Consider the following 19,800-nt stretch of genomic DNA (forward strand, 5'->3'; position numbering starts at 1 on the left):
GGGCGGGGGCGCGGCGGCGACGGCCGAATGCAGCTGCCCACAGTGCTGATGGCAGTGGCGGCGGCCTCGCCACGTGACCCAGGCGGGCGGAAGCGGAAGTGTGGGCCTGGAACCGGTGTCAGGCGGCGTCGTCTCAGCGCTGCCCAGCAGCCGCCTGCACCAGCTATGGACTGCTACACAGCGAACTGGAACCCGCTCGGGGACTCTGCCTTTTACCGGTGAGCCGCCCCGCCCTCACGCCCACGGCCCGGCTTACCCGGCTCGCCCGTGGGCTCGAAGTCTCCGCACGGAGCCGGCGGCGCGCGCCCCCGTCACTCCCGGCGCTGGGGTCCGCCCCTTGCCGGCTCTCCCCTGGTGTCTGCCACTTACCGCACAGCCGCCTATGGACCACAGGGGCTCTCCAAGGAGGGCGGGGTCGCCCGGCGGGCGGGGTAACAGTGCTGACCTAGGCTGGGTGAAGGGGTCGAGTCACCAGTGAATCCAGGGGCAGCACAAGTGAGGACCCTTGGCTGGGGGCACCCTCCCACAGGAGTCCTGGTGTCCTAAACTAATCTTTCTAAAGTGTAAACCCATCACATTATTACCCTGATTCGGATTTTTCAATGGCTTCCCTTTGTAGGATAAACTCCTCTTCTTGTTATATCAGTAAGTCGATCCCTATTGGTCTCTGCAACTTCATTTGCTCCTCTCGTACACAAATTTTGTGTTCCATTTGCACACACAGAACAGAACGTCAACACATCATGTCTCATGGGTCCCCATGTTTGCAGCAGCCTGCAGTTCCTTTTGTGGGCACTGCCATTTCCATCTTTATCTCGTTGGAGAAGTCTTGCTCATCCTTCGGGACTTAGTTCAAGGGTCCTTTCTGAAACCTTCCCCGATCCAACCCCAGTAGAGTCAGCTGACTTTCTTTTGGGCTTCCGGGGACCCAGTGCTAGTATCTATTATGTATAGCACCATAGGGCAGATTTGTATAGGTTTCTACTGCTAAACCAATTTCCTTGAGGGCTGAGAGCATATTTTTTGCATGTCTTTGTCACCAGTGCACGTTTAGAAGAGGGCCTGCTAAGTTTATTGTTGCCCAATAAACTTAAAAAAAATACTTCATTGATTGCTACTAAAGATCACAAAGACGTGACATTGGGGTCTTATTTCAATAGAGGATACCTGTTTGTACTAGCGAAATTATGTATCGCTGTTTTTCACTTATTAAAACTTCTGTGTAATTTTTGATATGCAAAGTGTCAGCCCCTAAGAGGGACAAATGCCTTGTGGCAATTTTTAGAGCTTTACTGCATTTGTTGTTTATTCCTAATTCTTACCTCTTATAAATATGTCAATACAACATGAACAAAATTGCAAAAGTTTAGTTAAAATCAGTAAAGTCAGTAGGAAACAACAATAATTTTTAACTTTTTTTGTGGAGGAGGGATGCCAGTTGACTTAGGTAAGCACGTAATTTAGTGTTTACAACACAGTGTATACTTTTGAAAATATTAACTTGTATTACTTTTGAAAATGCATGTTGCCTACACAGGCTTGTTAAATAGGAGAATACTAAAAATGATGACCTCATTGCTATAGAACTCCTGTTTATCATATGAAGTCTTAGCTTTGTTGCTACACCAATAAAATTTAAAATGAATATGTGTTGGGTACATGCCATAGACATGACCTGCGTGGCGAGCCTACCCCTTACCTGTTTGTGCTGTATTGCCTGGAAGGAGTAGAGTCTTGCTGTGGAGGATATATTATTTTTGCTAACAGATACTTGCCTTTCTGTGTGCTAGATGCTAGTAAGTATGAATACTTTATGTGTATTAATTTGTTTAAGTCTCAACTCCATGAGGTAAGTATCATTAGTAAACCCATCTTACTGATGAGGAAATGGAGGCACAGAGAGGTTAATTAGGTGACCAGGTTACACAACTAGTAAGTAGTAGAATGAGGATTTGAACCCAGTCTTCTTCTAGAACCTGTACTGAAGCATAGGGTTGTTTTTCCTTTGTTTTTTGTGTTTTTTAAATAACTTTTGGGTTTTTTTTAAAGATCTTTTTTTATTATTATTGGGGAAGGGGAACAGGACTTTATTGGGGAACAGTGTGTACTTCCAGGACTTTTTTCCAAGTCAAGTTGTTGTCCTTTCAATCTTAGTTGTGGAGGGCGCAGCTCAGCTCCAGGTCCAGTTGCCGTTGCTAGTTGCAGGGGGCGCAGCCCACCATCCCTTGCGGGAGTCGAACCGGCAACCTTGTGGTTCAGAGGACGGGTTCCAACTAACTGAGCCGTCTGGGAGGCAGCTCAGCTCAAGGTGCCGTGTTCAGTCTTAGTTGTAGGGGGCGCTGCCCACCATCCCTTGCAGGAATTGAACCAGCAGCCTTGTGGTTGAGAGCCCACTGGCCCATGTGGGAATCGAACCGGTGGCCTTCGGTGTTAGGAGCACGGAGCTCCAACCGCCTGAGCCACCGGGCCAGCCCTGTTTGTTTGTTTTAAGGAGGGTGCAGATCACAGTGGCCCATGCGGGGATCGAACTGGCAACCTTGGTGGTACCAGCACCACACTCTAACCAACTGAGCTAACTGGCCACCCCTGTTGTTTTTTAAAACAGGAAAATAAAATAGTGTGTTCTAGCTTCTCCACCAGGGTAGAAATGTTTTAAGTGCAGATACTTGGTGTTATTTGTATTTGTGCATAGCCTTATGCCAGGACTTAATACCGTGTTTCCCTGAGAATAACACCGGGTCTTATGTTAAGGTTTGCTTCAAAAGACACATTAGGACTTATGTTCAGGGGATGTCATCCTGAAAAATCGTGCTAGGGCTTATTTTCTGGTTAGGTCTTATTTTGGGGAAAACACAGTAGTACATGTTGAAGTACGTAATTGAATGATAAACAGGTGGCAGACAGTGCATTTTGATTCCTATCTACAGGACAGAATTTTTTTGCATTGGAAGTAGTGCCCTAGAAAACTAATTTGGGAAGGCAAGGAGAGGGAATGGTGACTAGTTCTTATGGGGCTTCAAAATTTTAACCATTTTTATCATGAAAATCTAGTTTGGTCTAATCCCATTAATTAATTTTGCCCATCCCTTTGCCAGGCTGAGTGTGTATCAACCAATAAAAAGACATGACCCTGTCTGCCCTCATAGAACTTACAGCCAGCAGGGGAAACTGTTAGTAACCATTAATGACATAGTATTTATTTGGTCATAATCATTGTAAAGGAGAGGTATAGGGTCCTAAGAAAGCATATAACAGACTGAGAAGTCGGAGTAAAGAAGACTTTCTAAAGGACATGGCAACACATCCAGGGGACGAATAGACATAGGTGCAGGGAGTGGGATGGGGAAGAGCATAAAAAGGTCCTGAGGCAGGAGAGATAGGCACTCTCAATGACCAGAATAAAGAAGTTGATGTCTTTCTCTTAGGGGGCCACACCCTGCAGGGCCTTATAGGCCACCTTTATTTGAAGAACAGTGGGAAGCCTAAATGAAAGGGTCTTAATGAAAGGATTGATGTGATTGGATTTGCAGGTGTGCGTGTGTGTGTGTGTGTGTGTGTGTGTGTGTGTTTTAACTTCCTTCTGAGTGCAGTGGGGGGACAAGTTGGAAGGGGCAAGCAAGAATGGAGGCAAGGGAGACTGGTTAGAAGGTTGGTGGAATAGACCAGGGAAAAGTTGATGGTGGCAAGCACTGGGGTGGTAATGGTGGAGATGGAGAGAAGGGGGCAGGTCTAAGAGGTATTTAGGAGGTAAAATTGAAAGAGATTGTGATGGATTGCATTTGGTAGGGAGCAGAAAGAACAAAGTATTGTAGATGACTTGGGTTTTTGGCTTAAGATAATGAGAAAGCAAGAATGAGTTTGGTGGGGAAGAGGGTTGGTTTTAAACACATTGTTTCAGGTACTTTAGAAACATCCTTTATGGTAAAAGAAGGGAGACTGAACATACATACTTCTGAAAGTCTTCTTAGAAGTAGACTATTTTAATAAGTTTTTAGGGTTTGTTTGTTTGTTGGGGGTATGTTTTACACATATACACATGAAGTTTAGAAAAATTGTGATATAAAATTTACTATCGTATTTATTCTAAAGTACAATCCAGTGGTATTAGGTATTTTTACATTGTTGTGCAGGCAATCCCCATTTTCATTTTGTTAAACTGAAACTCTGTACCCATTAATAATTCCTCATTCTCCGCTTTCCGCAGCCCTGGCAACCACCATCCTATTTTCTGTTTCTATGAATTTGACTACTCAGATAGTTCATATAAGTGGGATAATACAGTATTTGCTATTTTGTGACCAGCTTATTTATCATACTGTCCTCAAGATTCATCCATGTTGTAGAATGTATCAGAATTACCTTGCTTGTTAAGGTTGAATAACCTCCCATTGTATTATGTATATACCACATTTTGCTTATCTATTCATCCATTGATGGACACTTGGGTTACTTTCACCTCATGGCTGTATGAATAATGCTGCTATGAACAATGGTATACAAATAGCTCTTCAAGACCCTGCTTTCATTCTGTTGCATATATAACCAGAAATGGAATTGTTGCATCATATGGTAGTTCCATATTTAATTTTTTTTTTGCCCCCACCCCTGCCGGTTTTTAAGCTGTTGTTTCTCAGTGTAAACTCCCCGGCCCATGCTGGTATTATGAGTTTTGCACTCCACCCCCCCACACCCCACCCCCCAGGCAGGCGGTTGCTGGTTGGTCGCTCACAGCTGCTCACAGCTGCTCACAGCTGCTCACAGCAGCTCTCACCACATAGGGCTGTTCACCGGCAGCCCAGCTCCAGGGAGAGCCGTTGTTCACAGTCTTAGCTGTAGAGGGCGCAGTTCACTGGCCCATGTGGGAATTGAACCCGTGGCCTTTAGTGTTAGGAGCGTGGCGCTCCAACTACCTGAGTCACCAGGCCGCCCTGTATTTAATATTTTGAGGAACCATCATACTGTTTTCCATGGCAGCTGCACATTTTACATTTCTAGCAACAGCACACAAGCATTCTTTAGTAGTATTTATTTCTGAGGCAAGCTGGAGTCAAGGGATTTCAGGGATGATGGCGGATTCATTTTAAGGCCTGAGGATTTGGGAATTAATAGAATATTTCCCAAGGCTAGACGTGATGTGCTTCTTCCTCCCCAGTGGTCCGATAATCCAGCCTGCAGAGGCTGGAGAGCATCTACTTTCACAAGGGCTCTTCTCACATTGCAATGGCCCATGCTTTTCCAACAGTTCAGCTGCACTGCCGCAGGGATGTCTTCACTGTTTCCTGGAGGCGGGTAGAATTGAGGCTACCAGAGCTGCTAGGTTTAGTGATTTCCTGGCATTCAGATCCATGGTCCATTTACTGCCACTGAGGAGATTTTCCCTTCTGGGACCTATAAGTAGAGGAGAAAGATGTAACTGGCCTCCCTCATTGAAGGTGTGGCCTGTCCTCACAAAGTCCACATCCCCTGGGCTTTTCTGAGAGGCAGCCCTCTCTGCTGCCCTTCACTTTGTCCATGCCACCCTCGAGGCACAGCTTGAGTCCCTGAGAAACCTTTACCTCAAAGACTGGGAGAAGTGGTCCATGCTTTGTTGCCGTTCACTCGCTGAACCTTACCCTCTACCTGCTTCCGGGGCTCTGCCTCCTTCCCACCCGTCAGTGTCACTGCCAACCTCCTGGAACGCATCCCTCACTGATTGTTTAATTACAGGCTTTGGCCCACAGCCTCCTAAGCATCCCAGCTCTGACCTCTTCCAGGGTAACTTAAGTGACCACCTGGCTTCGTGGTTCCGTGAGCTCTGCTCAAGTGATTTTGTGCACCTCAGCCACTGCCCTCTGCTCCACGCTCATCCAGAACTGCTCAGACTTGAAATTCAGACAAACCCTTCTCTGACCACAAGTTCCTGCCCTCATGGACACTCTGATACCTTCTAATACACCTGGTCTTCAACATCATGGGGATCCTGGAGCCCTGTGTTCTCTTTGTGTCCACATGCAGAACTCCTGTAATGTATCCCTCCCTGTCTAGCTTGTACAGCCATGGTCAGGCATTTCAGTTTCTTTCTTGCCTTTTCCCTGACAACCTTGTTCCTTTGCCCTTTGGTTGCACCTGCCTGGCACAGAACCACCTCCCAGCACATAAACCACTCACCATCTCTATGCCTGTACACAGGCTGCTAAGTGCTGCCATGAGGGTTACACACAGGCAGGTTGGCTCTACTACAAATCATGGCCTCCAGCCTCAACTGGGCCCTCACAATCATGTTTGTGGGGTCAGTCTACACTACTCACCGCAGGGGCTCTTCTCTCTTAAAAGATTACACAAAGAAACATTTAATTGTAAACAATGAAAATAGTTTGGAAATACTGAAAATTGAAGTCTAGGCCCCTCCTCCCAACAGCTGACTTCACCTCTGGCTTCCCAGAGAACTAGAAGTCATTGCATAGAAGGGCCTAGGCTTCCCCCAACCAAACCTGCCTGCTGGCTTTCCCTCCCACTGAGGAGGTGAGCTGCTGTCTCCCTGCCTTCTCAGAAACGATTTGCCACCACCTGCACCCGCCCCCCCGCTTGTGTTTCCCCAGCTGTTGTCCAGGCCCCCCCTGTATGAAGATCACCTGAGATGCTGGCTACATGCAGCTTCCTAGGCCACATCTGCTCCCTTATCGCTCGTGGGTCCTGAGACTTCAATCTGTACGTTAACAAGCACCCAGCTGGTTTCTTTGCTGCAGGAAAATTTGAAGACCACTGCTGTACACTGTTTTCCACCATCCCTACCACCAAGTGCTCCTTACCAGATTTCAAATCTACCCATCCTAACAAAAAATAAACTTCCCTATTCAAAAAATAAATAGGCCCTTCCTCCTTGCCCCCTCTTTCTCTTCCCCACCCTAAGGTCTGAAAACTGCCATCTGTTCTTGCTTCCATTTTCTCTCTTCCCAATGACCACTCACTCTAGTCAGACCATCCTGTTCTCAGTGACATCGCGTCGCGTTACTGCAGTGGCTACAGCTCAGGCCTCATCTGAGCTTGGCTTCCTGGAGCAGGATCTCCCCCTTCTTTCTTGGAAATTGTATTTAACCTTTTACTCTGAAAAATTCCAAATGTACAACAAAATAGAATGAACACCCGCAGCCAGCATTTAGGCTTAAAAATTGTTATAGTGCTTCAGTATTTGCTTCAACTATTGTGGAGGTTTAAAAAAAATGTTTTATTAAGAAAAAGTTCAAATACACATATAGTAAGCATGATTTAGTGGACACCCAGCTGCTCTTCATCCAGCTTCAACAGTTTGCCATTCTCTTTTCACCTTTCCCTCCCCACCATTACACACACACTTTTCTGGGACTATTTCAAAACAAACCCCAGACAGAGCTTTTCAGACAAATACTTTTAAGTAAATTACAGACATAACTGCAATGTGCATTGCTTTAAAAAATGACAGTTTCCAATAAACTACAATGCCATTTCACACCCAACAAAATTAACCTTTAGTATCATCTCAAACCAGTCCATATTCAGATGTCTCCAATTGTCTTCAGAGTGTCTTTTTATACCTGTTTTGTTCAAATCAAGACCCAAACAAGAATTACTCATTTGTTTACCTCTCTTAATTAAATCTCTTGTAAACTTGAGTATTATTACCCCCACTCCCACCCCAACCTTTTGTTTATATGACATTGACTTGTTTAAGAGACCAAGTCACTTTCTGGATTTGTCCCATTGCTTCCTTGTGGTGCCTTTGAACTTTATCATAGCCTGTATTTCCTGAAACTGCATTAGAGCTAAAGGCTTGATTAAATTCAGGTTGAACTTTTTGGGCAGAAATGCTTTGTAGATGATGCCAGGTGTTCATTCTACATCACATCTGGAGTCAATATTATATCAGGTTTTCTGCTATGAGGGAGGTTGATATTAACAAGTGGGTTCTGATGCTGATGGCCACATCCTCCATTATAAAGTCATATTTTCCCCTTTTGTGACAAGCAAATGCTCTGTGGGATACTACACTGGTTATATCAATATAAGTCTAATCCGGAGACAGAAACCATATAGTGATTAAGCAGGGAAGTTCCATATAAACTCTTAAACTATGATAACATTGTAACTATAAAACAAAACTCCTCCCCTAGGGCTGAGGGAAAGGAGAGACAAACTTAGAAGCGGGGTGTCCTCCCCAAGCTAGGGTTCTGACCTCCATGGAAAAGTAGCAGTTGCAGTCCACTGGGTGGTGGAGACATTTGCTGATTTGCCTGGGCCAGAACTGGTCTGCAGTCACTGGGCAAGGATGGGGCACAGGTGAGCCATAGCTGGTGGCCAGGGTCGTGGGCTTCCGTGTGAGCTGGAGACCTGGAGCATGCAGCATCTGTGTGGAGAGAGTCACAGGAAGAGACACCAGTCAGAGCCACGGCTGTGAGGTCACCGACGGATGGTGTTCTGGGGCATGTTCCGGGCAGCACACCACCAGGTGTCCTCATACCCACATGCTGACCGAGCTTGCAGCTGCTGGAAGCAGCCTGAGAGCCCATCCTCCTGTGGCGTCCCTACCGTGCCTTCTACTGAGAAAGGTTAACGTCTAGCTCCTTTTCTCTCTGTAAATGTGCAGAGGCACTCAGAGCCATCCTTCCACACGGCAGCTCTTCTAATCCTCACTACTGCCGTACAGCCAAGCACGGAAGTCACTCCCAAAGCACGTCGGACTTGGCGTTTCACTACAGAAAACTGCAGGCTTGATTAATTGTGATGCCACTGCGTGCAACGGGTGACTGACATCCGTTTCCCCTTGGCAGGGAGCTCAGCACTGCACTCAAGCTTAAGCACATGACCAACGAATCCTCAAATCCCATCTTTAGGGGTCCATCTCATGGGACCGCTCTTTGTGCCGAGTCTGTATCAGTCTGGGTCCAGTTAGGAGACATAAAGTGGCAAAGTTTAATAAATACAAAGAATTGTTAAACTGTGATAAAATAATAACTATAAGATATAAGAACATTTCATATGTAGCCTAGAGCTGAGGGAGAGTACCCAGGGAAAGGGCAGACTGAGGTTCAGACCTCCCTGGAGAAAATAGAGTTGCAGCCCACTAGATGGCAGAGAAGTTCACTGGTTTGCCTGGACCAGAGTTGGTCAGCATCTGCTGGGCAAGCAAGAAGCAACCCTCTGGGGTTCGGGGAATGGGGGGGGGGTCACAGATGAGCTATTACAACTGGCTGCCAAGGCTGTGGGTGTGCAAGGGGAGTGGGGGAGCTAGTGCAGGCAGGCAGGCAGGCAGCCTGGAGCACAGGGTGCCTGTAAGGTGAGCCACAACCAGCGGCTGGGAGTATGGGTGTGCAGAGGCATCAGTGGAAACTCAAGTGGGCAGGCAGGGCAGCCAGTGGCCATGCATCTTGGACTGTAGAGGAAGTGCAGCCTGGCGTAGGTAGGAGGCCAGAAACGCCATGTCTGTCCAGGCAGCCCTGGGAAGCTGATCACCAGTCCCGCGAGCCTTTGGGGTTACTGCATGGCTGGGGCAGATCCCCCGCAGATGTCCTCACGCGCTGGTGCTGGCTGGCTGAGCCCTGCTGGAAGAAGCTGAAGAGCACCTTCCTCATGCAGCACCTTCCTTCCAGCTCCCTCTACTGAGAAAGCTTCACATCACACGTATTGTGATGGAGAAATGTTTAAGGAAATGCTGTCCTTTAACACAAACATGTTGAAGTGTGAATTTGGAGCTGAGGGGCTATGAATTGATAACTGGAATGCTAGGTCTGTGTGAATCTATTTTCCCATCAGATTTTAATCCATGATTTTAGTAACAAAATGTCAAAAGAAATACATACGGGTTTATAAAAAATTCAAATAATGCAAAAGAGTATATAGCCTACAAATTGGCAGGCCCCTTCCCCCTTCCCCCACTCAGCACCCTCCCCTAAGGTAACCACTGGCTCAGTGTGGAGGCCTCTGAGCTTTTTTTTCTGTATTTACAGACATTCATGTGATTATATGTAAATATGCTTGTCAAAAATATGTGCTCAAGTTTTTTTATTACATAAATGGGTTTATACGGTTCATACTGAGCTGCAGCTTACATTTTTTTACTTAACAGTATTTCTTAAGAGATCATTTCATGTCAATATACACCTTATTAGTGGACGTATAATATTGCCCAGATGGGCACACCATAGTTTATTTAACCAGTCCTGTTTTGATGGACATTTAAGAAGGTTTTTCCAGGATTTTTAAAAGCTATTTTAAACAGTGCTGCCATTAATTTATACCTTTGTGCACTTGTGCAACTAGTTTTATAAGTTAGACTCTTGGAAAGAAATGCTAAATCAGAGGCTATATGCATTTAAAAGTTGGGTAGATAGCACTTCGTTTTCTTCCATAAGGGCTGAACAATTTATACTCCCACTAATATGTATAAAAGTGTTCACTTTTTCTACATCTTCAACAATATTGGATGTTATTAACCTCTTAATTTTTGCCATTCAGATGGTCAAAATATAAAAATATTTGTTAAATTCATATTGATCTAGTTATTAGGTAGGTATGTCTCGTCACATCCTTTGACTATTTTTCTATTGTGTTGTTTCTATTGATTTGTAAAGGAGCTCTTTACATGTTCTCCATGTTAACTCTTTGTTGCAAATGTTATAAAGTTTCTCACAGTGGTTACTTGGCTTTTATGTATTTTTTATGTACAGATTTAACATTTTTATGCAATAAAATCTATCAGTTTTCCTTGATAATTTCTGAGTTATGTGTCTTGCTCTGGAAGACTTTACTGTAGTTCACATTGTAAAAATATTAGGTTATATTTTCTATAAGTTTTTTTATGTTTAGTTTTTAAATATTTTCACATAAAGTAGTATGATATAGCCCTTGACCATCTTTCTTTTAGTTTTCTTTTTTTTAATTAATTAAAGCCTTTTGTATTTTTAAGAAAAGTAGCTTTTTTTTTCCATATATGTCACAAACATTTTTTTCCCTTTTCGTAGTTTGTCTTTCTAGTTTATTTTTTGGTGGATTTTTTTAATGCATAAAAGTTTTTTTAATGTGAATTATTTTAATAACCATTAATATGGTTTAAAAACTCAGTCTCATTCCCACCTGTGTCCCTATTGAACTGATTTCCACTCCTTACCTACCAGTAACTACCAGTCCCCACTGTTATTAGATTCTTATAAATCTGACCAGTTTCTTTTTTTCAAATGGAAGCAAATATAAATATGTGCTGTGTTTACCCCTTTTTATGTGGAAGAATGCAGAAGTTCTTAATTTTTGTTTAGATACATTTGTTGGTCTTTTACTATGAGACTTCTGGGTTTTATGTCATGCTTAGAAATTGTTTCTACTTTGAGATTGTTAAAATACCCAAGATTTTCTCTGATGTGGCTTTATTTTTTTTAACATTTAAATTTTGAATTCCATTTGGAAAATATTTTATTGTAGAGAATGAAATAGTGTTTGTTGTGATTCTTCCCATATGGCCCATTGTCTCGTTTCCAGTATCAATTTGCACCAATCTGAAAATGCCATCTTTATCACGTGTTCAATTCCCAGGTTTTTTTCTAGATTCTGTTCTCTTCCATTGATCTATTTGCTTATCCCTATGCCAAAACAACAGTTTGAATTAACTTTAGTTTTATATAGTATATCATACCTGATATACATATGTTCTCATATTTCCAAAGGTTCTTAAATATCTTCCAGTATTTTCTCTTTCAGATGATCTTTTTTTTTTTTTACCCCAGATAACTGTAGAATCAATTTGTGCTTCCCTCCCCCAAAAAAATGGGGGTAACTTTTACTGGAATTCTTGTGCATTTATAGATCATTTTGGAATATTTGTCCATGTCTTCTATCTCCTTGAGTAAACTTTGATTTGATTTTGTTGACATTTGTATTAAGTTTATTTCTGGGAATCTTAGTTTTCTTACTGTCATGATTAGGATCTTTCTAAAGTTGTTTCTAATTGGTTCTTGCTATGGTATAGAAAATTAATTGGTATAGAAAATGTATTAATTGTTGCTCACCCGACTGAGCTCTTTCATTCGATGTTCATAGACTGCTTTAGGTTTTCCAAGTAGACAATCACATTATTTGTAAATAGTAGCCATCTTACTCCTTTTCCAAGATAAGAAACTCTCTTTATTTTTTTCTGAAATTATTTTGGCCAGAACCCCAAGAATGTGAAATAGAAGGTAATGGTAGGCATCTTCCTGATCTCTAATGGGAAGGCTCCTGAAACAATGCCCAGCCGAAACACCCTCCTTCTTAAACACTATTTTTTTGTGGCGTCCTGGAATAGTGCCCACTCCTTCTCTGTTCCGTCTTTCCCATCTCCAACCATCAAATGATGGCACGCCTCAAGCCTCCTACTCTGTCTTCTCATGCAGCACACACGCTCTCCGTGCACATCTCAGATTGCAGTCGTCTCGTGCCAGCGTGTGATTTTAGTTACCTCCCGTAAGCCAAGCATTCAGATTGCCATCTCTAACCCAGGATTCTCTGCCCCAACTCCGGACTCACTGAAGAGCTCCTCTTGGATTTCTTTCAGGCACTACTAACTCAGTACCTCGGAGAATGAGTTCTTTATTAACTGGTGATGAGCTGGACCCCTGGGTATAAAGGCCACAACCTGATTCAGTGCTAAGAACCAGAAGTAGAAGAAAGGCTACCTACCCTGAGAGACCCTCTCGCAGGGTTTTATTTCCTGCTAATGTAGGCCCAAGCCAGCCACCCCACCTAGTCCTACCTCATTTTGTGCCCTGGATGTTGGCCACACAGCCTGCCTGCCCCAGAGACTCCTGCTATCCTTGCACACTTGCCCCAAGAACCACATACTTCCCTGCCAACAGACTCCATGCCCTTGCCTGTTGTCCCTAAGTGTGTATGTGGTTGTTTCTAGCCATCATCCCCCTAACCGGCCCTGGGAGGCCTCCTCAGATTTCCTGTGGAGGAGAAATGGAGGCATTAGGGGTTCCTCTGGGGCTCACTCCATCCGGATGCAGGGTCACAAGGAGGCTAATTTCTGTTCGCCTCTGTGTGCACAGGAAATATGAGCTGTACAGCATGGACTGGGACCTGAAGGAGGAACTCAGGGACTGCCTGGTGGCTGCTGCGCCCTATGGGGGCCCCATTGGTATGTCAGCCCTCTGCCACTGCGTGCTCTGGGACCATGGAATGAACTCAAGGTCCTTGATTCCTGGGGGTCTTGCTGTCGGGTCATTCTTGCTGTCATATGCCACCACCCCCCACCCATCCGCCCCTGTTGAGATGCTTTTAATTCTGGTTCTCCTGAGGCCTGCTTCATGTGGAGTGGGCCTGAGGAGCTACTTCCTGAGGCCTGCTTCACCTGGGGTACGTATGGTGAGCTAAGACAGGTTTCTTCTCAAACTGCAGCGCTGCTGAGGAACCCCTGGCGGAAGGAGAAGGCTGCCAGTGTCCGGCCGGTGCTTGAGATCTACTCTGCTTCTGGCATGCCTCTGGCCAGCCTGCTGGTGAGCACCGTGGCCCAGCCTGGGGCTGGGGGCTGGGCAGGGCTTCTGCCTCCCAAGACAGCCTCGGGAACTTCCTCTCCTCTACAGTGGAAGAGTGGCCCCGTCGTGTCCCTGGGCTGGTCAGCTGAAGAGGAGCTGCTCTGTGTGCAGGAGGACGGTGTAGTCCTGGTTTACGGGCTTCACGGTGACTTCCGGAGACACTTCAGCATGGGCAATGTAGGGGCCACGGGAGGCTGGGGGAAAGGACGGAGTCTGTGACCCTGTGGCTTCTTCAGGGCCCCGCTCCACTCACCCCTTTCCCCAGGAGGTACTCCAGAACAGGGTTCTAGATGCCCGGATCTTCCATACTGAGTTTGGTTCCGGAGTGGCCATCCTCACGGGGGCCCACCGCTTCACGCTCAGTGCCAACGTGGGCGACCTCAAACTTCGCCGAATGCCAGAAGTGCCAGGTGAGCTGGTACCCCTGAGACAGCCGTTCAGTGCCCACAGATGTGCTTCCAGACTGTGGGGTCAGTAGAGGTGAAGGCTGGGGGCTCTGGTCATCGCCCTCTTCCCTGGCCACAGGTTTGCAGAGTGCACCCTCATGCTGGACCACACTGTGCCAGGACCGAGTGGCACACATTCTTCTGGCTGTGGGGCCCGATCTTTACCTCCTGGACCATGCAGCCTACTCTACAGTGGTAAGGGCCTGAGTGGGAGTGGAATGGAGGGGCTGGATGAGGTAGTGGGGAGGCTCTGAGAAGTCCGTATCTCTGATGGCTTCCCCGGCCCTGCTCCAGACGCCCCCTGGCCTGGCCCCAGGAGTGAGCAGCTTCCTGCAGATGGCTGTCTCCTTCACCTACCGACACCTGGCGCTCTTCACAGACACAGGCTATATCTGGATGGGGACAGCTTCACTCAAGGTGTGATCCTGGGACAACACAGGGAAGATCTGTTGGGGGTAGGAGAGGGGCTTTTCACCCTGACTGTTAGGACAGGGCCCTGATGTGCCCTGCACCCTTCCAGGAGAAGTTGTGCGAGTTCAATTGCAATATCCGGGCCCCCCCGAAGCAGATGGTCTGGTGAGATTGGGGGTTTTATGCTGGGGGTGGGGGTGGACATACCCTTGTTTCCTGGGATACCTTGATTCATCCTGTCTACTGGCCACGCCAAGTGGAGCTTGCATCTTCTCTGCCAGTGCACACTTGAGGGAAACCCCTGCCCCCCTGTGGGCCCCAAATGCCCCCAGCAACTGACAGCACAGGGTAAGAGGGAAGCAGACAAGTCAGAGGAATGGGATAAGGGATAGGAAGCATGTGCAAGGCTGTCCCAAGGCAGTGATGTAAGCAGTGACATGGGAGACCTGGCACGGGCCCAGCATTCCGTGTGTGTCCCAGACATGTACGTGTGGTGCTGCCTGCAGGTGCAGCCGTCCTCGCAGCAAGGAGAGAGCTGTTGTGGTGGCGTGGGAGAGGCGGCTAATGGTGGTGGGCGATGCACCCGAGAGCATCCAGTATCCTTGGAGGGCTGGCTGGAGGGGTGGGAGGGAAGGGGGGAGGGCATCGCCCTCAGTGCCAATGTGGGTGACCCCATCACTGGGTGCTCTTGGGAGCCTTGACCAAGCTCAGGTTTGTGCTGGACGAGGACTCCTACCTGGTACCTGAGCTGGACGGAGTCCGCATCTTCTCCCGCAGCACGCATGAGTTCCTGCATGAGGTTCCAGGTGAGGCCCTCACAAGGGCACCACGTGACCCAGGGCAGGGACTCCTAGGCACGGCAGCCAGTGGGCCAGCGCCCCAGAGCAGGATCAGGACATTGAGGCAGAGCTCAGGGTTCCCTGCCCCCCTCCCCCACTCACCATCTCCCTTCCCCAGTGGCCAGTGAGGAGATCTTCAAAATTGCCTCGATGGCCCCTGGAGCGCTGCTGTTGGAGGCCCAGAAGGAGTATGAGGTAAAGCCCTGGGCTTCTCGCTGGGCCCCAGGATGCTCTCCTCCTTCCCCTTCCCCTGATTGACCCAGCCCCCGTCCCTGCCTGGGTATGGGTGGGTACAGACAGGTGCCACCTGTGAAGAGAGGGATCTAGGTAAGACACTTGGCTGGGCTGGGGTGGGCAAGCTCAGGTGGACTAAAATGTCATGGGGTCCTCCCTGGTGATGACAAGGGGCAGGGAGTCCCCAGCCCAGGCACAAGTCAGGGCTACTATCAAGAGGTCTTAGGGCCTCTCCTAGGCAACTGTGGGCTGGTATGGGGGGGTATGTGAGCACCTCAGGTGGACTGAGCTGAGGGGGTTTGGACTCCAGCCTCTGCAGCCCTTCTCAACCAGCTCATTTGAACCACAGCCCAGAGGGGCTAGGGGCCTGATGGGGGGTGTTCTCCATCATGATGCCATGTCCCTGGCACCCTCTCCCCTCTTTCCCTCCAGAAAGAGAGCCAGAAAGCGGATGAGTACCTGCGGGAGATCCAGGAGCTGGGGCAGCTGACCCAGGCTGTACAGCAATGCATTGAGGCCGCAGGACACGAGCACCAACCAGACATGCAGAAGAGTCTGCTCAGGGTTGGCCTGGGAGGCAGGGCTGAGCGGAGGGGGGCTGGGCAGGGGTGGGCTGGCAGGGGAGAAGTTCTCCTCTATTGCCCTTTGGTTCTTCTCAGGCGGCCTCCTTTGGAAAGTGTTTCCTGGATAGATTTCCACCTGACAGCTTCGTGCGCATGTGTCAAGATCTGCGTGTGCTTAATGCCGTTCGGGACTATCACATCGGGATCCCTCTCACCTATAGCCAGTATCCCTGAGCATTTCGGAAGGGAGTTCCCAGTCGGGTGGCAGGGGAAGGGGCTGGGGATGCCGCCGGAAGGGCCTTGGCAAATAGGACTTATTCTCCAGCTGGATCCTTAACTGAGTTAAATGCAGATACAAGCAGCTCACCATCCAGGTGCTGCTGGACAGGTACAGCAAGCCCAAGGGAGCCAGGAGGAGGGCTCTAGATGGGCGAGCATTATAGTTCCTGGTGGGCTCTTGTGGCCACTGCTCCTGACCTATTTCTTTGGGACCTGGGAGCCCTGAGTTACAGGTTGGGGCTGCTCTGCCCTCTCTCTCTACCCCACCTCACCCCATACTCTTTATCCTCCTTGCTTGCCAGACTTGTGTTGCGGAGGCTTTACCCCCTGGCCATCCAGATATGTGAGTACCTGCGCCTTCCTGAAGTGCAAGGCGTCAGCAGGATCCTGGCCCACTGGGCCTGCTACAAGGTGAGGCTGTAGGCCAGGCCTTGGTGACGTGTAGGAAATGGAAGGCTGGGGGGCCAGGTCCTGATCAAGGGCAGGGGGGTGAGATTCCCGTGTGTGTGACACCCCTTCCCTCTCCAGGTGCAACAGAAGGACGTGTCCGATGAGGATGTTGCTCGGGCCATTAACCAGAAGCTAGGGGACACGCCTGGTGTCTCTTACTCCGACATTGCTGCGCGGGCCTATGGCTGTGGCCGCACAGAGCTGGCCATCAAGGTGTGGGTGCCCAGCCCTCCCAAGATGCTCTGATGTGGGTATTCAAGGTCCCCAGGCCAGCTCCTTCTCTCTGTGCCTTCCTCCCCACCCCACAGCTACTGGAATACGAGCCACGCTCTGGGGAGCAGGTACCCCTTCTCCTAAAGATGAAAAGGAGCAAACTGGCACTGAGCAAGGCCATTGAAAGTGGGGACACTGACCTGGGTGAGCAGGATTTGGGGGAGGCTGAGGCTGGGGCCCCAGGCTGAGCAGGGGACCAGGCTACAGGCCCCCTCACCCCCACTTTATTGTCTGTAGTGTTCACGGTGTTGCTGCACCTGAAGAACGAGCTGAACCGAGGAGATTTTTTCATGACCCTTCGGAACCAGCCCATGGCCTTGAGTTTGTACAGGCAGGTGTGTGTGGTTGGCAGGGGTGGGGCCGGAGCCTCCTGAGCCCCTGAGTTGGCCTTGCTGACTGACTGCCTGCCCTGGCCCCAGTTTTGTAAGCATCAGGAGCTAGAGACGCTGAAGGACCTTTACAATCAGGACGACAACCACCAGGAGCTGGGCAGCTTCCACATCCGAGCCAGCTACGCTGCAGAGGAGGTCTGAGGCCCACAGAGCGGGTGGGGCCCAGGGGCCAGGCTGTTGGTCTGGTTCCTTCTCCAGGAATCTAGGCCTCATATTTGGAGCACACCCCAACTGCTCCTCACTGTTGAGGGGGAATCTGAGAAGACATGAGGCCTGGATGAGGGTTGGCCCCAGAGGAGCTAGCCTTCCCCCTAGGGACACCACAGTGGTGCACCCAGTGGGTAAGGCTGGCCCTGGTGATTCTTGGCACAAGGATCGAGGAGAAAACTGTAGCCTTGGTGGGGAGGGCTGAGGTTCTTTGAGCTGTGGGCTCAGGCTTCCCTTCTTGCCCTTGTAGCGTATTGAGGGGCGAGTCGCAGCTCTGCAGACAGCAGTGGACGCCTTCTACAAGGCCAAGAATGAGTTTGCAGCCAAGGTTTGGCCGACTCTTTTTCTAAGAACATCCTTATTTCCCATCCCAGTCTTCTCTCCTTACCCCTCTCATCCTCATCCTGCCTTATCCCTGTCCCTAGGCCACAGAGGATCAAATGCGGCTCCTACGTCTGCAACGCCGCTTAGAAGATGAGCTGGGGGGTCAGTTCCTAGATCTGTCTCTACATGACACTGTCACCACCCTCATCCTTGGCGGCCACAACAAGCGTGCAGAGCAGCTGGCGCGTGACTTCCGCATCCCGGACAAGAGGTAGGTGAGGACCCAGGCTGCATTTAGGTCCTAGGATCCCTGCCCTTCCTACAGTACTTCTAAACCCAGCTTCCCCACAGGCTCTGGTGGCTGAAACTGACCGCCCTAGCAGATCTGGAAGACTGGGAGGAGCTAGAGAAGTTTTCTAAGAGCAAGAAGTCACCTATCGGTTACCTGGTGAGGCAGGGGCCCTCCCTCCACCCCACCACCAGGGAGGGTAATCCTGGGGAGAGGACCGGGCCCAGAGATAGGCCAATAACCTAGTCATACATCTGTTCAAAATAGTTAGTGGGTGCTTCCTGTATGTGCACATTCATGGGCCAGGTACACAAGAGAATGGGCCCGAGTAGGCCTGCTTTCCCCCAGGAGGGCCACAGAGGGACCCCACGTGCCTGAGGAAAAGTCCTGTTTGAGTGGAGGGTGGAGGGAGACCGGGAAAGCATATCTGCAAGGCAGTGGGATATTGAGGGGGTTTGTTTTCTGTGGCAGGTGGTTTAGAGATGTGGTGGTTAGGTGGGGCAGCCATGACAGAAAACGCAGGCCCTGAGGGCAGGAAACACCTGTTGTGAGAGGGTGGCAGCAGAGGGTGGAGTGAAAGCTTAGAAATAGTCGGTCTCAAGGCTCTAACAGATCTTTGGTTTAGGTTGTTTCTGCCCTGAGAACATTGAGACCATACCTCTTATCGGTGTGTGTCGGGCGGGGATGGTAGAATTATACACGCTGAAGGGGATATAAAATATACAGGTACAATGTATCCAGTGGGCTTTTGCTTATAAGAGACAGGAAGGTTCTGCCTTATCTTCTTCCTCCATCCCCTCCTTCTCTAAGCCTTTTGTGGAGATCTGCATGAAGCAACACAACAAATATGAGGCCAAGAAGTACGCCTCCCGTGTGGGTCCAGAGCAGAAGGTCAAGGCCTTGCTTCTCATTGGGTGCGTCAGCTGAGAGCCCTGTGGGTGCTGGGGGGCGGAGGGGTGGTGCTGATCCAGTGGACTGATGAGGGACATGGTTTGTGCCCTTGGTCAGCCCAACACATCTCCCTTCCTGCTCAAACCACAGGGATGTGGCTCAGGCTGCAGATGTGGCGATCGAGCGCCGGAATGAGGCAGAGCTGAGTCTCGTATTGTCCCACTGCACTGGAGCCACTGACGGGGCCACAGCCGACAAGATTCAGCGGGCCAGGGCACAAGCCCAGAAGAAGTGAGGGGCCCACCCTACACATCTCCTTGAGTCCTGGGCTTGGCAGAAGTGTCACTGCTTATCCAGCTCCTCCCCCAGAGCTAAGGAACTGGGGTTGGAAGGGAGCCAGGGGTCTGGTTGTAAATAAAGTTGGAACATTTTAGGGTGCTTGTCTTATGCAGTCCTGCCTAAGCGAAAGCTAGCTGGAAGCAGAACCATCCAAACAGCTCAGCAAAACTCCGTGTTTTTGTGGGGTCTGGCGAATGCGCTTCTCCAGCTATATTTACAAGAGATCTGCCCCTCTGCACAGTTACCAAGAAAAGCCCTCTCAAGCTGTCAGCCCCTAGAAAGATTATGGGGAGAGACGGCATAAAACTTAAGCAACAACTCAAGAACCATACTGAAAAGCATTATA

The 19,800-nt window shown here is 48.8% G+C and overlaps 1 protein-coding gene across 1 annotated transcript; it reads left to right on the forward strand.

Annotated features, from left to right (window-relative positions):
• The first annotated feature begins 27 nt into the window (after nucleotides 1-27).
• On the forward strand, nucleotides 28-19,548 carry VPS16 (VPS16 core subunit of CORVET and HOPS complexes). Its single transcript, XM_019733764.2, has 24 exons — nucleotides 28-218; nucleotides 13,032-13,120; nucleotides 13,381-13,478; nucleotides 13,566-13,694; nucleotides 13,783-13,927; nucleotides 14,043-14,158; nucleotides 14,258-14,380; nucleotides 14,484-14,539; nucleotides 14,881-14,970; nucleotides 15,086-15,180; nucleotides 15,332-15,408; nucleotides 15,880-16,011; nucleotides 16,107-16,234; nucleotides 16,363-16,398; nucleotides 16,592-16,700; nucleotides 16,818-16,952; nucleotides 17,048-17,156; nucleotides 17,250-17,347; nucleotides 17,432-17,539; nucleotides 17,862-17,939; nucleotides 18,037-18,206; nucleotides 18,287-18,383; nucleotides 19,035-19,138; nucleotides 19,266-19,548. The coding sequence occupies exons 1-24, from the start codon at nucleotides 28-30 to the stop codon at nucleotides 19,408-19,410; spliced, it is 2,658 nt and encodes an 885-aa protein (XP_019589323.2). The 3' UTR covers nucleotides 19,411-19,548.
• The last annotated feature ends 252 nt before the right edge of the window (nucleotides 19,549-19,800 follow it).

This window comes from Rhinolophus sinicus, linkage group LG13 (genome assembly GCF_036562045.2).
Source record: "Rhinolophus sinicus isolate RSC01 linkage group LG13, ASM3656204v1, whole genome shotgun sequence".
Taxonomy (NCBI): Eukaryota; Metazoa; Chordata; class Mammalia; order Chiroptera; family Rhinolophidae; genus Rhinolophus; species Rhinolophus sinicus.

Bases quoted from the DNA above. Each gene is read 5' to 3' on its own strand.
- VPS16 (XM_019733764.2), top strand. From the start codon at position 28: ATGCAGCTGCCCACAGTGCTGATGGCAGTGGCGGCGGCCTCGCCACGT. The intron at 14,971-15,085 runs GTATCCTTGGAG...GACCAAGCTCAG, and splicing joins GATGCACCCGAGAGCATCCA to GTTTGTGCTGGACGAGGACT. The intron at 17,348-17,431 runs GTGTGTGTGGTT...CCCTGGCCCCAG, and splicing joins CCTTGAGTTTGTACAGGCAG to TTTTGTAAGCATCAGGAGCT.